At 42.5% G+C, this 12547-nt stretch overlaps 1 protein-coding gene across 8 annotated transcripts in view; it reads right to left on the minus strand.

The window, feature by feature from the left end:
• Nucleotides 1-3784: 3784 nt before the first annotated feature.
• The window catches only part of LOC101867750 (protein eva-1 homolog A), a 205476-nt gene continuing 196713 nt past the window's right edge, over nucleotides 3785-12547 (minus strand). For 6 of the 8 annotated variants that reach the window (XM_005146436.3, XM_031046664.2, XM_031046668.2 and 3 more), the window contains 2 exons: nucleotides 12307-12480; nucleotides 3785-5195 (listed from right to left, as the gene is read on the minus strand). In XM_005146436.3, coding sequence (XP_005146493.1) covers nucleotides 4825-5195; nucleotides 12307-12480 — 545 coding nt within the window. In that variant the 3' untranslated portion in view covers nucleotides 3785-4824. The remainder of the gene's footprint in view (nucleotides 5196-12306; nucleotides 12481-12547) is intronic. The other 2 variants (XM_031046665.2, XM_031046666.2) reach the window with 1 other exon arrangement.

Here is a 12547-nt window from a genome sequence, read left to right on the forward strand (position 1 = left end):
GGGAATTCACTATGGGAGGGATTCAAATCCATATTTTTCATCCCACAAAAGAGAATCTTATCTTAAGAGTATCTTAAGTATTTTAAGAGATCTTAAGAGTATCCCAGAGCACATACACCTCTGAACAGCTTTCAGGTGGTCATGCTTCAGCCAAAACATAACTTCCAGTGACATTTCATCAGTGCCCCAGGGCTCCCGGATGCAGTACTCCACATGGTGACTGTTGCATCACTGTGGCTGGAATAGTGGTTGGTTAGTTGAAAACACCCAAACTGATTTGCTTAAGTATTACAAAACCACCACATCCACTCAGAGTAAGCAAACACCTTCAGACCAGGGATGTAGCAGATGCACACATACTGCAACATAATAGTGAGCTACAATGTAATGAACCAAAACTATTACTGCATTTTTGATGAATTACGCTTCACTGACAGCCCTTGAAACAATGACAGAAATAGACTAATAGACAAAGAGAAAAGGGAGGAAATTACATGAAGGGGTAATCTGCACCGATCCTAATGAGCAGACAAAGAAAGACAAGCAATACTGAGAATTATTTGGGGTTATCTAAGGACACTAGAAACAGATCGGATTATTAAAACTTCATTATGATGGAGACCTCAGTAATGATTCTGAACAGAAGGATTTCTGGGCCAGTCTAAGATGATTAATTGTTTATGAAGCCTCCAGAAACTCGAGAGAGTCCATGCAGCACAAAAGGAAACTCATATTCCCCACAGCACCATGAGCATATGCTTTACATCCTGGCAGTACAACAGCCAAGAGAGCTCACTTTATTTGTGTAGCCCCTGGGGTGCTGGGAAAGATGGCAGGCAAGGGGTTAAGTAGTGGCACTGTGGTTTCTGGAAGGGAAAGGCATGCCTCATTAGCTGGCTGGAATTCATCAAGGGTATGAACACCAGGGTGAACATGGGAAAGGCAGCAAACACAGTATTACCGAGATTTTCAGGGTACATTGAACACAGGTCCACAGAAGAGGTCAGTGTTGATGGACCGGATGATAGCAGGAGGTGAAAATAGCCTGGAAAAGTCAAGGGCAATGGGACCAAGTAGGAAATTATAGCAGGTATCCAATGGGAACTACCTACTTCTCTGCAGTGTCCCCATACACAACAGTGATTTCTGTAATCAACGCCATCTGTCTCACCAGACAGGAGGGTAACAAATGTGTGGTTGGCTCTTCAAAAGTCCCACGAGCATGGCCCTTAATTTTCCAGCCCATCACATTCATTTACAAATCTTCCTACCAAAGATGGCATGAGTCATCAAACTGTAAGTTAACAACTGTGGATACTAACCCAAGGATCTTGTAATCTGTAGAGGCACGAAAGTGTCCAGGTATGTAGCACAGGCACTTCACTTCCCAAGGCTCACCTGCCACAAACATGCAGCCCGGCAGATGGTACATGGCAACTGCAATGCTATCTCCTTAAGTACAGTATCGTGTGCTTCCCCTTATTACCAATTGGTCAAGCAGCTCAGAGTCCAGGATTGCTCAGTTATCCTCTGTTATAAAATTATACAAGGAAACCAAGGCATAGAGAATAGATTCTCATGGGAAATAACCTCAGCATCTTTTTATCCAAAAGGTTACTGATTAGGAAATTCATTCATGAAACAGAAAAGTTGATTTCAACCCTTTATCTGTTTTGGGGAATCTGAACAGTGTTTTTCTGGAAACAGTATTTCACTTCAATATAAAAAATTAAATAAGCATGGAAGTAAGAGAGCAGATCTATGTGTAACCTCTTACAAGAGGGATTCACATTAGGCTCATAGAAAAGCATTTACTTTCTGTTCCCTGGCTCCATGGGTGTTTAACTGCTTCATATGACACAGCAAGTACAATACTAAAGAGTAAAACCAGGCAAATCTCTCTGTATGCCTAAAATTCTCTTTCGTGGGGTGAAAATTACAGATCTGAATCCCTCCCATAGTGAATCCAGCTCTTCTATAGCATTTACTGTCTTTTTTTTCATAAACAAATCCTGCCCCACAAATCTCATTTTTTTCCCCCAGATAAATTATTGAGCACTTTTGAGACAAACCCAGACATAGTTGCACAATGACTGAAAGCCTTTTACTTACAGTAGCTCAAAGGATTGTATTTTTTCTTTAGTCAAAGCCTTTTTAGAAATGCATTGCCCTGAGACAAAAGGCGCTAGAAGGTACATAAATGTATTGCATGTGCTGTGAAAACAGTGAGTCTACTTTTGTTGCATCTTGTTACCTAGGGCAAGGCTGAGCTGGGCTTGTCTGCTCGGCTCTGAAAAGCAGTGCTCCCAACCTGATCCTTTATATTGCAAGTTTCAGCTGGAAGATTTACAGCAGCATTAGCAATGCTAAGGGAGGATTGTTTATCCATTTGTAACTCAGGTTCAGCTGTGATTCACTCTTCAAGCAGGTATTTTAATCCTTTGGTTGTATATCAGGTATTCTCAGACTTGCCACAGTTACTCTTTCCTCTGGGCAAAAGAGTTCATTTGGGAAAATCGCACACATAAATCTGTTTGTAGCATGTTTAAAATCAGTTTTGCAAGCTATCTCCCAAGACACAGCACTCTAAATCTGAAAACTTGCTGTCCCTTAATCACCAAGGTTGAGGGACTGTATCTTGTTATAGCAAAAACACACGGCCAACAAAACTGACCCTGCTGACCTCATCCTGTCATTTTGCTCCTTGACACCTACAGAGAGTGCATTTGACATTCCAGCACCTGCTGATGCATCCAGCTTTTGGGATCTGCCTCCTGCTATGTTTCTAAATATCAACTGCAAAGTTACATCCCAGGTCAATATTGAGAATTTCCATTTGCACCTTTGTGGGCCCAGGACCAGGACTCGCTCTGCAGTACTAGTATTTCTTTCCCAGGTGAAACCACTTCTTACCAACCTCTCACTTTATCTCTGACATTACCAATAACAGCAGGTGCTGTTACTTAACTTTGCTCTCAACTCTGTCAGAGCTGGAAGAAGTAGTTGTGAACACTTAAAATGTAGCTTTTCTCAGCCAGAGAAAAAGCCCCACAGTGACCCCAAAGACTGCCAAGAAGGCCTTTGGTGTCAGAGATCTGTCCCACCATGCAGGTGCTTGGCACAGCACATGAGCCCTCGCAACCCCACTCTAACACCTTCAGTCATCTTGTGGGCAGGTCCACCCATCTTCACCCCCCTTGAAGCTAAGAAAAGCTCCAGGCATTTAGAGCTCTTGGTCATTATTTGCTTTGCTAGCATTCACTTAGTGACCTCTTAAGATCTAAGTTTGCCTAAGTAACAGAGGAGCACATCCCAAATCCTTGCAGGCTACAGCAACATCATACAGATTTGGAAAACACCCAGTTTTATGACTGATGTGAACTGGTGCTGGAAGTGAGTAGGTGGTGATATCCCATTGAATCCTTTTTTTGGTTCATTTAACATTGGCTTCTGGCTCAGGTATGATTTGGGGAAAGACTCAAAGCATGAAATCACTGGGACTCTTTTCCTTGGTGCAGGTAGGCTTTGAAATGGCCCCTTGAGAACCAACACATTGCTCAGTTGCTCCTGCCTATGAATATGGCAGAAGCAGACTGATGGGCTGCAGACAAAGAAAAAAGTGCCTCCAGTTTCCTGCATGCAGAAAACATCAGCCCTGTCAGCCTTGCAGAGGTGTGCTGCTCTTCCAAAGCATCTTCTTTAAGCAACACCTATGCCAAAAGTGAAAATGCTAATTCAAATATATTGAAGCAAACCAGAGTTTATTTAGCATTTATTACCCATTCTGTTGTCAAATGTGGCTTCTCCTGTCTCCATTTTTCTCTGGTAAACATAGAACTTTTTTATTATTATTTTTTTAATAAAATATATAAAACATTGTGCATTGCTATCCATAGGAAACTGTAGTTTAACAACAAGAAAAAAGAATAAGGCACATTCCTGTGCAGCATCTTCAAATATATATATATATATATTTAAAACCAAAAGAAAACCCTTTTCAACCTCTTTGAGGTTGTTAACTTCTCACCAGTCACTGACACATCTCCTGTATTACCATAATTTCACTATTGGAGGTGGGTTGGGTTGTGTTTGACAGGGGCCAGCAGGGAGAACAGATTCAAAAAAATACTAGGATTTTATCCCTGAGGTGTCAGTAAAAAAAACCTAAATGTTCCCCTTGAAAAGGAAGATGAAAAGACAGCCATAAATAACTGAATACACTATGGCAAACATCCAAGCACCGAGATGATTTCATGATGGAAGAATCCCCCTCCCCCCAGTTCCCTAGTTCTTAACAAGTCATATTTGCCGTTGGGTTTTAATTACGTTAATCTTGTGGCTTCTGAAGTCACAAGACAATCAGTCGGGATGAACCTCCCATTCCCTTCCCAAATCACCTTTCCAGATTTGTCGTTTTGTTCACAATTCTCCCACAGTCCTCAGGAAAGGGAAACAAAAAAATCCTAAATGAACACCAAATCCTGGATGACTTCTCTTCCCAGCCAAGGAGTATTCGTACCGCAGCATGCCAAACTCCATGTCCCACATGGGAGGACTGTAATTGTCACCTTCCTGCCTGCTATAAACATATGAAGCTGGCAACCACCTCTATTGAAACCAGAAAATGTCTGTAAAGAGGGATGATTGCAGTATGTCAGGGAGAAGGAGATGAGGAAAGCTTTATTTCTGTCCATCCACACTGCTCAAGTAGCACGCCCAAAAGGAAAAGACGAGACTCCTATGTAATATTCCTTCTCTCCCTCTCCTTTAGCTTGTGTGGAGGAGCCCCAGGGTGCCAGGCAGGATGGTTGGACTCCGCATCGCTTAGTAGTAACGGTTGAGGCTCCTGGTGCCAGGGATGTCCGGCTGGCCATTCATCCAGATCTCCCGGATGATGCGCTCCCGCTCCTCCAGCCGCTGGGCTCGCTCCAGCTCCTCTGCTGAAGTGAAGACGTTCATGTTCAAAGTCCTCTCGAACCTGCGGTGCCTGCGGGCAGACAGGTCTGAAGTGGTGTCCGAGTCGTCATCGCTGTCACTGCTGTCGCTGTCACTCTCCCGCTCCCGAGGAGGCTTCTTCGTGGAGGAGCGTTTGCAGTCAGTTCGGCAGGACACCCTTAGCACCAGGGCCAGCAGGGTCAAGACAAGTCCAATGCACACTCCAGAGACAAAATACAGAGCAGCCCGCTCAGGGTTTTCTGAAAGGAGAAAGGAAATGACTGTCAAGAACATCCCTTAAAAGAACAAAGTATACACAGGTCCTTTGTGCACATACCAGCCATGGTCTCTGGAGGGGCAAAGTTTCTAATGGCTGCTTTTACTTCCATGCCCTCCTTTTATTCTTTCCCCCAGGGAAATCAGGAAAGGGAATTTAAACGGTGGATGTGCTGTCAAGACATTTGCCCACATGCAGAATGTGGGTTCACTGCAGTAATGTCTTGGAGTTGTCTGGAAAGAGAAGGAGCAGCCACAGAATTAAATGCTAATTCCAGTGGCTGAGCGAATGCGGTTGACACCAGGGTGCTGCACACCCAGCAGCACCTAAGTGCATCTTGCTGTCACATCCATTATCATATACCAGGAATAAAGATGACTACAAAGCTTTATATGCTCTGTACCATGGCCCAGTTGAAATTGGAAGCCTTGCAGCATGAAAAAATGCATATTAGTTATTCATAGGTTTCATTTGCTTATCTAAGGCAAGTGTGCTGGCTTTCTGCCCAGACCACCAAAATGTGTATCTGTGCTACACACAAGCATAGCTGGAGTCAGTGCACCAACAGGGTGAATCCCGCATAGCCACCTTTCATAGCTGATAAAACAAGACTCCAAAGGATCTACAATGCCTTTTATAGTAAGCCATCTTGTTTATTTACTATCTTGTTGTTGTTTTTTGTTTATGGGATTACTTAGAAGTGTAATTATGATAAACATCATCACTGCAATTACCCTGGGCTGAATCATCTTGGCTTGCAGGTATGCTGAATGGGTGAAGGTGAACCAAGAAAAAGTGTCAAGGCCTGCTCTGCTCCACTGTATCTGCTGGGAGACCTGAGTTCAAGGATGGAGTCAGTTCCTCGATGAGTCTTACTCTGTTGAACTTAGTGGTGGATCTGTAACAGTTCCCACCAGCTGAGAGCCTAACATTTGGCCTCAAAAGATCTTTGTAACTAGAAGGCTATGCTCTACCTTTTCTTCCCCTACTGTGCTTTTAGAAACTGCCTTCTCCAGTTGATTTCCTCACAGTAAAGGTTGCAGAAGATGAACTGGAAACCATTTGGAGATATGAAAAACTCAACAGGACAAGTCCCTGCTCTAATTTCAAAGGTGGCTCTGAGTTTGAAGTTAGACATGTTCTGAGTAAGGGGTTGGACCAGGTGAACTGTGGAAGCCTCTTCCAGCCCAGATTATTCTTTGATTCTGTGGTCAGAGCCCAAACACTGACTTGTGCACTGTTCAAGGCAATGCCTAGTTCAATGCCTGGAGATGCTGATGGAAGTTACAGAGATTTTGGCTCTTCACTTCCTTCCCAATGAATCTCAAAGATGATTTACAAGCAAAAGTGAAGGAAGATGTTAGTTTAAAAATTTGGTAATAAAACATGAAACTATTGCTAGAGTGGTTGGTGTGGATGGCATGGAGAAAAAATCGGCTGAAGAGAGATTACAAAAATTGGTAGAAAACTGCAGCAGATGCATTCAACGGATCAAAAAAAAAGGAAGAGAGGAATGCAGCCGTAGTTGAAAAGTCAAGGGAGACTAAAGCCAGAGGCTTTAAGCTAAGACATTTTGACAAAAGTGAAACAGCCAAAACACAAAGGTAAGAGACAAGATACCAGAGCAGGCATGAAGGATGTGCCAATGGCTCTTGTAGCAGCCTGGATGAGTGAAGAACTGGCTCCAGTGAAGTTAATGGCAACTCTGAACTCAAGGGGCAGAACTCAGATTAGAGCAAAGCTGCTGCCCATCTGCGACCTGTAGAGAAATGGCCTTAATTTCAGAGACTTGAAAACCTGGGGAAACACAGGATCACTACCCCATAGTGTTTTTACCTCCATGTGCAATATAACTCAAGACAGCAACTGCAAGACTCCCTCTGCAAATAGGTTTAAGGGGGTCTCTGAGGACACCCAATGTGTGGGAGAGTGAGAAGAACAAATGAGCAGGACTTATCTGTTGGTACTGAAAGACACTCAGTCCAGTCTGCCTCTGCTCTGCTTGGCTGACAGGATGCCAGGCAGTGTCCTGAGCACCACATTCCTGCACACACATGGACTTGATTTGGTTGCATTAGTTCCACTGCTCACTTTTAAAGCAATTCATATTAAAAAAATAGATTGGAGTTGAGACACAGACACATGTGGTTTCCCTTCCCCTGTTTTTGTCCATGTCCTGTCTTTCCTTTCTTCAGCACACTTTTTTCCATGTTAGTGTATCCAGTTCATGAGCAAGACACATCTCAATTGGTACTTAAGCAACGATTTTTCATCCCCTGCTTGTGCTTGTATGTATAGCCCTTCATGCAGTGCAATGGCTGTAATTGAATCTTTGGGCTGCAGTGGCATTTATGAGCTCCTACAGCTACTCTGTCAACATCTGAGACACTGTCTGGACTTCCTCACTGAGCTGTAACCCTACGTTCAACTGCACTCTTGGCATTTATCATACACACAATCCACTTGCACAGCAACATCTCTTTTACTTGCAGCAGAAAAAGCAACTTAAGCTAAAAACCATGGGCTCTGCTTTTTCTCAGTTGAAGTAGCCAAGTCACCAATAGCCTAGATTTGGGGGTTTGACAGTTGATGAGTGATTTTGAGAGCCTGCCCCATTGCATGTTCTACTTGTGAAGACCAAAAAGGGGCATCTTATTCAGCAAAAACTTGAAGGTGGCTCAAATTAATCATACCAACACTAAAGCTACTAAAGTATGGACATCAGTAGCAGGAGTTAACATGATTTTAATATATATTCATGTGTGTGTGTACACCCATTAAGACATGGATTTTGGCCAGTGCAACTTTTTCTTTCACTGCTGGGAATGACAGCTCAGAGCTGTTGAGTTTTTCTCCTAAATTTCTAGCAGGATTCAGTTGCTGTCAATCTCTTTTGCTGGGGTTACCTTTCCCCTTCCTGGTATTTCTCTTTCTGGATTGAGAGCATTGATGAAAATGTCACTTTTTCAAGCCTGAATTTAATCCACGCAGACAAAAGATATATGCTCTTTATAACTCTCTATACAAAAGCCACCATTGTCTAGGTGCTTAAACTGGCCAAAAATTAGAAACACATTTTATTTTGTTTTTCCAACCAAACCAGCAGCAATTACAGAGCCTGTTTCCTGAGGGCTAACAATCTGCTGGGAGCATCAGCCCAGACTGCCATTAATTCCCCAGGAAATGCCCCCGGCCAAGGTTGTTATTGCTATTATAATAAATTGTTTCAATAAATAAAAAACAATCTAGGCATTAATGCTGCTGGCTTCCTGTGATAGCTTCATGCATTCAGAAACCTCAGTGGGGAGGAAAATTTCAGAGGGCCCCTGTAAAAGGTTCAGCATTAAGCATGGCCAGACAAACAGTAGGAGCAATATCTTCCAGGGGATTTACAGTTAGCCCCACAGGCTGCCGAAATCCCCTGGTAGAACAGAGGAAGCTCTCCAGGAGCCCTTTATTAATAAGGCTCAGGCCAAGCAGTCTAAAAGTTGGAATGATCTCCCCCGGGTTGCTTTTTTGGAAGCCCCTTGTTAATAACTTGGCACAAAGCTTTGCTTGTGGAAGAAGTATAAAACAGGGATTTTGTCAAGGTTTCATTCCAACTACTGCAGCCTGAATACAACAACAAAACTTGAGTAAGTCCCTTGTCCAAAAGGAGGCACTGGAAGTGCTCTGATACAGTTTGAATGTTTAATATTTATATAACCATAAGGGACAGTTCTGGTTTTGCTGGTAGACTGTGACTGCTAAGACAGTTCCAGCTGTCACTGAAACTGGTGAAGTTGTTCCAAACACTCGGACAGGTTTTGGAACAGCTCCATAACAAATAACAGGTCTGAGATTTGTAGGCAGAGACTGTACCTAATGAAAAACCTAATTCTATAAAGAAAATCAGCTTTCAAATTAGGGGCATCTCTGAGCCTTTTGCAAGACTGAACTAAACATGATACTTATTTGTTTGATCAACTGATAAATTCACTCCTCCTTGACGCTGTTCACCCTATTTCTGAAGAAACACTGTTTTCAAGATTCTGGAAGCTGGGATAAGACTAACACCTAACTGGCTTTGACTATTAACCACGATGATATCTGCAAACAGATTTGACAGTGAAAACCCAGACTCCTGCAAAGAGGTTTTGCTCCCTGCTGTGCTGTGATTTTTCAGTCCTTAGCTGTTAATAGGAGTGTTCCCATTATACGGGAACATCAGTCAAAAAGATGGTGGACATTAGCAATCTTTCACTAACATTTGCACTTCTCTTTGCGCACTGCAAGACTGTACACATCCAAGTGACCAAGCCTGCAGATTCTTCATCTGCATCTGCCCACCCAAACCTGCCATTCTGTGCAGAAAATGGGAACACTACTGAGACAGAGGGGATCCTGCTCTCCCCAGGGAGACAGGAAAAGTAGTAGAGTGGATCATCCTTTCAAGCACACACTTGACCCATGAAATAACAAATCCCCTTAGCTTCTTTTTCCTGGAGTCTGAGGTCATGCACCACCCCCTGCCCCAACAGAAAAAAATATCTTTATATTTTGCCCCTGCCTGTTTACAGTTTTCTCTTGTAAAGTCCTATTTTGAGCCAACTCATCAACAGAGGGAAGCCCTTGAACATCTTGCACTAATGTTTCTCTTTGTCACCAAGGCTGTAGTCAGAAGCAGTGGGAATATGTGTGAACCATAACCAGCCTTTCCCGGCCACCCAGTTCCTGGCCTCTCCTGAGCCTCTATAATGGAGATCAATAGCTGCTGTGGCTTAAGCCACCTTCATGACCCAAACTCAAGTGACCACAAAAATTTGCAATAGCTCTGCTGCTCAAAAGCTGCAGTATGAAGAGGGATGGATTTGCTGTGCTCTAGTTTTATGCAAATGATATTTGTGTCCTGTGACACAGCTTGTCTTTGAACTCATAATCTAAAACCTCTCCATATTCACATATAACAAAATAAATCATGCCAAATCCATCCTTTCCACTAAAAGCAGAGGGCTAAATTACATGCAGCACAAGAAGATGATTTAGGGCATCTGTCATCTCAATCCATGGGGCAGCCATCAATTATTTTTGTAATAAATAACAAACTGAACATATACATTGAGACTAAACCCTATCCAACAGCCGTGGTTAAGTACACTGGAAAACATGAGCAACAAGCTCCTGAACTCTTTACTGGAAATCAAAGTTGTGAAGTCTGAGTTTTACATATTTGACGTCCAGAGGATGTGAACATATCACGAGACCACATCATGATAGGGCAAGCAAACCACACAGCACCAAGACAGTTAAAGACATTCTTCTTTATTATTTGTACTACAGTAAAATCTTGAGGTTCCTGCCAAGACTGACACCTTGTGAAGGGGATGAATCAAAGCCTTGTGCCCTACAAAATGAATGCAGGGTCTAAGAGTTCTGCTGTGGTCAATGGAAGCAAACTCCCACTGTCCCTGACCATAAATCCTACAACCTTCTGCTGCCCATTACTGTTCAGATGGGGAAAATAAGATTAACAGCATTTTATTTTAGAGTAAGATTGTGATTGCAGGTATTTTCATGTCAAAAAATGACAACTGTAGGTAAGAGGAAGGGAGAAGTGTGATAAACAGAAGATCCCTTTAAAGTTTGCTTTTTCTAATCTTTTCTTATAGAAGCCCATGCAAGAAAAACAAAAAATCCTACTCAGCTAACTCTTGTGAAGAGCACTATTGATTCCACTTTAACTGCCTGCTTTTTAAAGGTGTCACAAAAAGATAGATTCTGATGTCACCATTAGACATGTAGAAGGGCAGAACTCTGGATTCACCATTCATGATCCTTTTAGAAGGACCCTCCACTAAATGTGTAGAAACACTCTTACTAATCTACTGAGTGATTCCAAAATGAAATATCCAAGTTAGTTATTTCAAATCCAAATATTTGCCTGTAAATCCAAATTCGGTGGTATCTCACCAAGAACAAGAGCATAGCACCAAGAATGCATTAGTATTTAATGAATTACCAAGACTGAACGGCACACAGACATGAAAACCTAGGTCATAAATATTTGTGTTTTAGCTATACAGACCTCAATACTCCAGAATAGCATAAGTGCATTACAGTGGTACACAGAATTATTAACTGCATGTAGTAATAGAGCAACATATTAATATTACTAGCAAGTAACATTCATTAATAAGTATTGCAAGGTAAGAAGGATACAAACCTTTCATTAAGCAAATGGAGAACATCCATAAGAAAAAAATACCACAAACTGTATTTTCTGCCTTGGGAGGCTAGTTACACAGAAACCAGGCCCCTCCTTCTGGGGAAAGCAGCAGAGGCTGGCCTAAAATATGCCGAGTTAGTGCATCCAATGATATTCAGTCCGTGCTCCTCATTTTTTTGGGTTAGGTCCTCCAACTCCGAAGGAAATCCCTACTGTTGTCAAAGTACCTCATGCAGCTGTGGGATGGGACATATCTGCACTATATCACTTGCTTCTACTGTACTTTTTGGTATCAATGGTATTGACGCCAAGCACTCAGCAGGGCATCAGTCTTTATTTCAGCTTTTTAAGTAAATCATTTTAGAAAGCTGCTCCTCTGTTACTTGAAAGATACATGTGGGTGAAAGATAAACTGTGATCCAAAGAAATCTTACTCTAAATTAGATTTACATATACAATTAAGTAGACTCTCAAGTTACTTCATCTTCACACTTCCACTGAAGATAAGCCAAATTCTCTTCAGCAGGGTACTCTGAGTGCTGCTTATTTTCCAAATTACAGGACAACAAGCTTGCCTCCCTAATGAGACAGGCTTTGATCTCCAGGAAAATGAAGCATTAAGAATAATACCACATGTAATATTATACTGTATTTAACTCCAGATGAGAGCAAATCCAGTGGAAAGTAGAGCACAATAAACCCTGTTATATACTGTCTGTTAGATCTGCCCTGGTCAGGTCTTTCAAGGGGAATTTGCTGAGAGACAAATGAAATATATAAACAGTTCAAAGAGGCAGATTTAGCCCTAGGTGACTGTGAAATGCAGACTCAATTGAGGGTCTACAAAGAACTTGAGAGAGCCCAGAGAGATGGCAGCCGCAAGACCTACCTGTAATAAAGGCATACGCTGCTAGGATGTTGCTGAGCAGGGCCATCTCTGTGCTGACACCCACAGGCTCCATGCTGCTGTTGAGTGCTGGCAGTTGTGTCTCATCCACAGGAAGCAGGAAGGGGCTGTTGTCTAGAGGGTAGAAGGTGGCTGATCTCCCTTTCTTCTTCTCTGCTTTGAAACAGAAAGGGAATGAGGAACAAGGCACCAGCCCTATCCTGCCCTATTCCCACCAAGTCAG

This window comes from Melopsittacus undulatus, chromosome 3 (genome assembly GCF_012275295.1).
Source record: "Melopsittacus undulatus isolate bMelUnd1 chromosome 3, bMelUnd1.mat.Z, whole genome shotgun sequence".
Classification (NCBI taxonomy): Eukaryota; Metazoa; Chordata; class Aves; order Psittaciformes; family Psittaculidae; genus Melopsittacus; species Melopsittacus undulatus.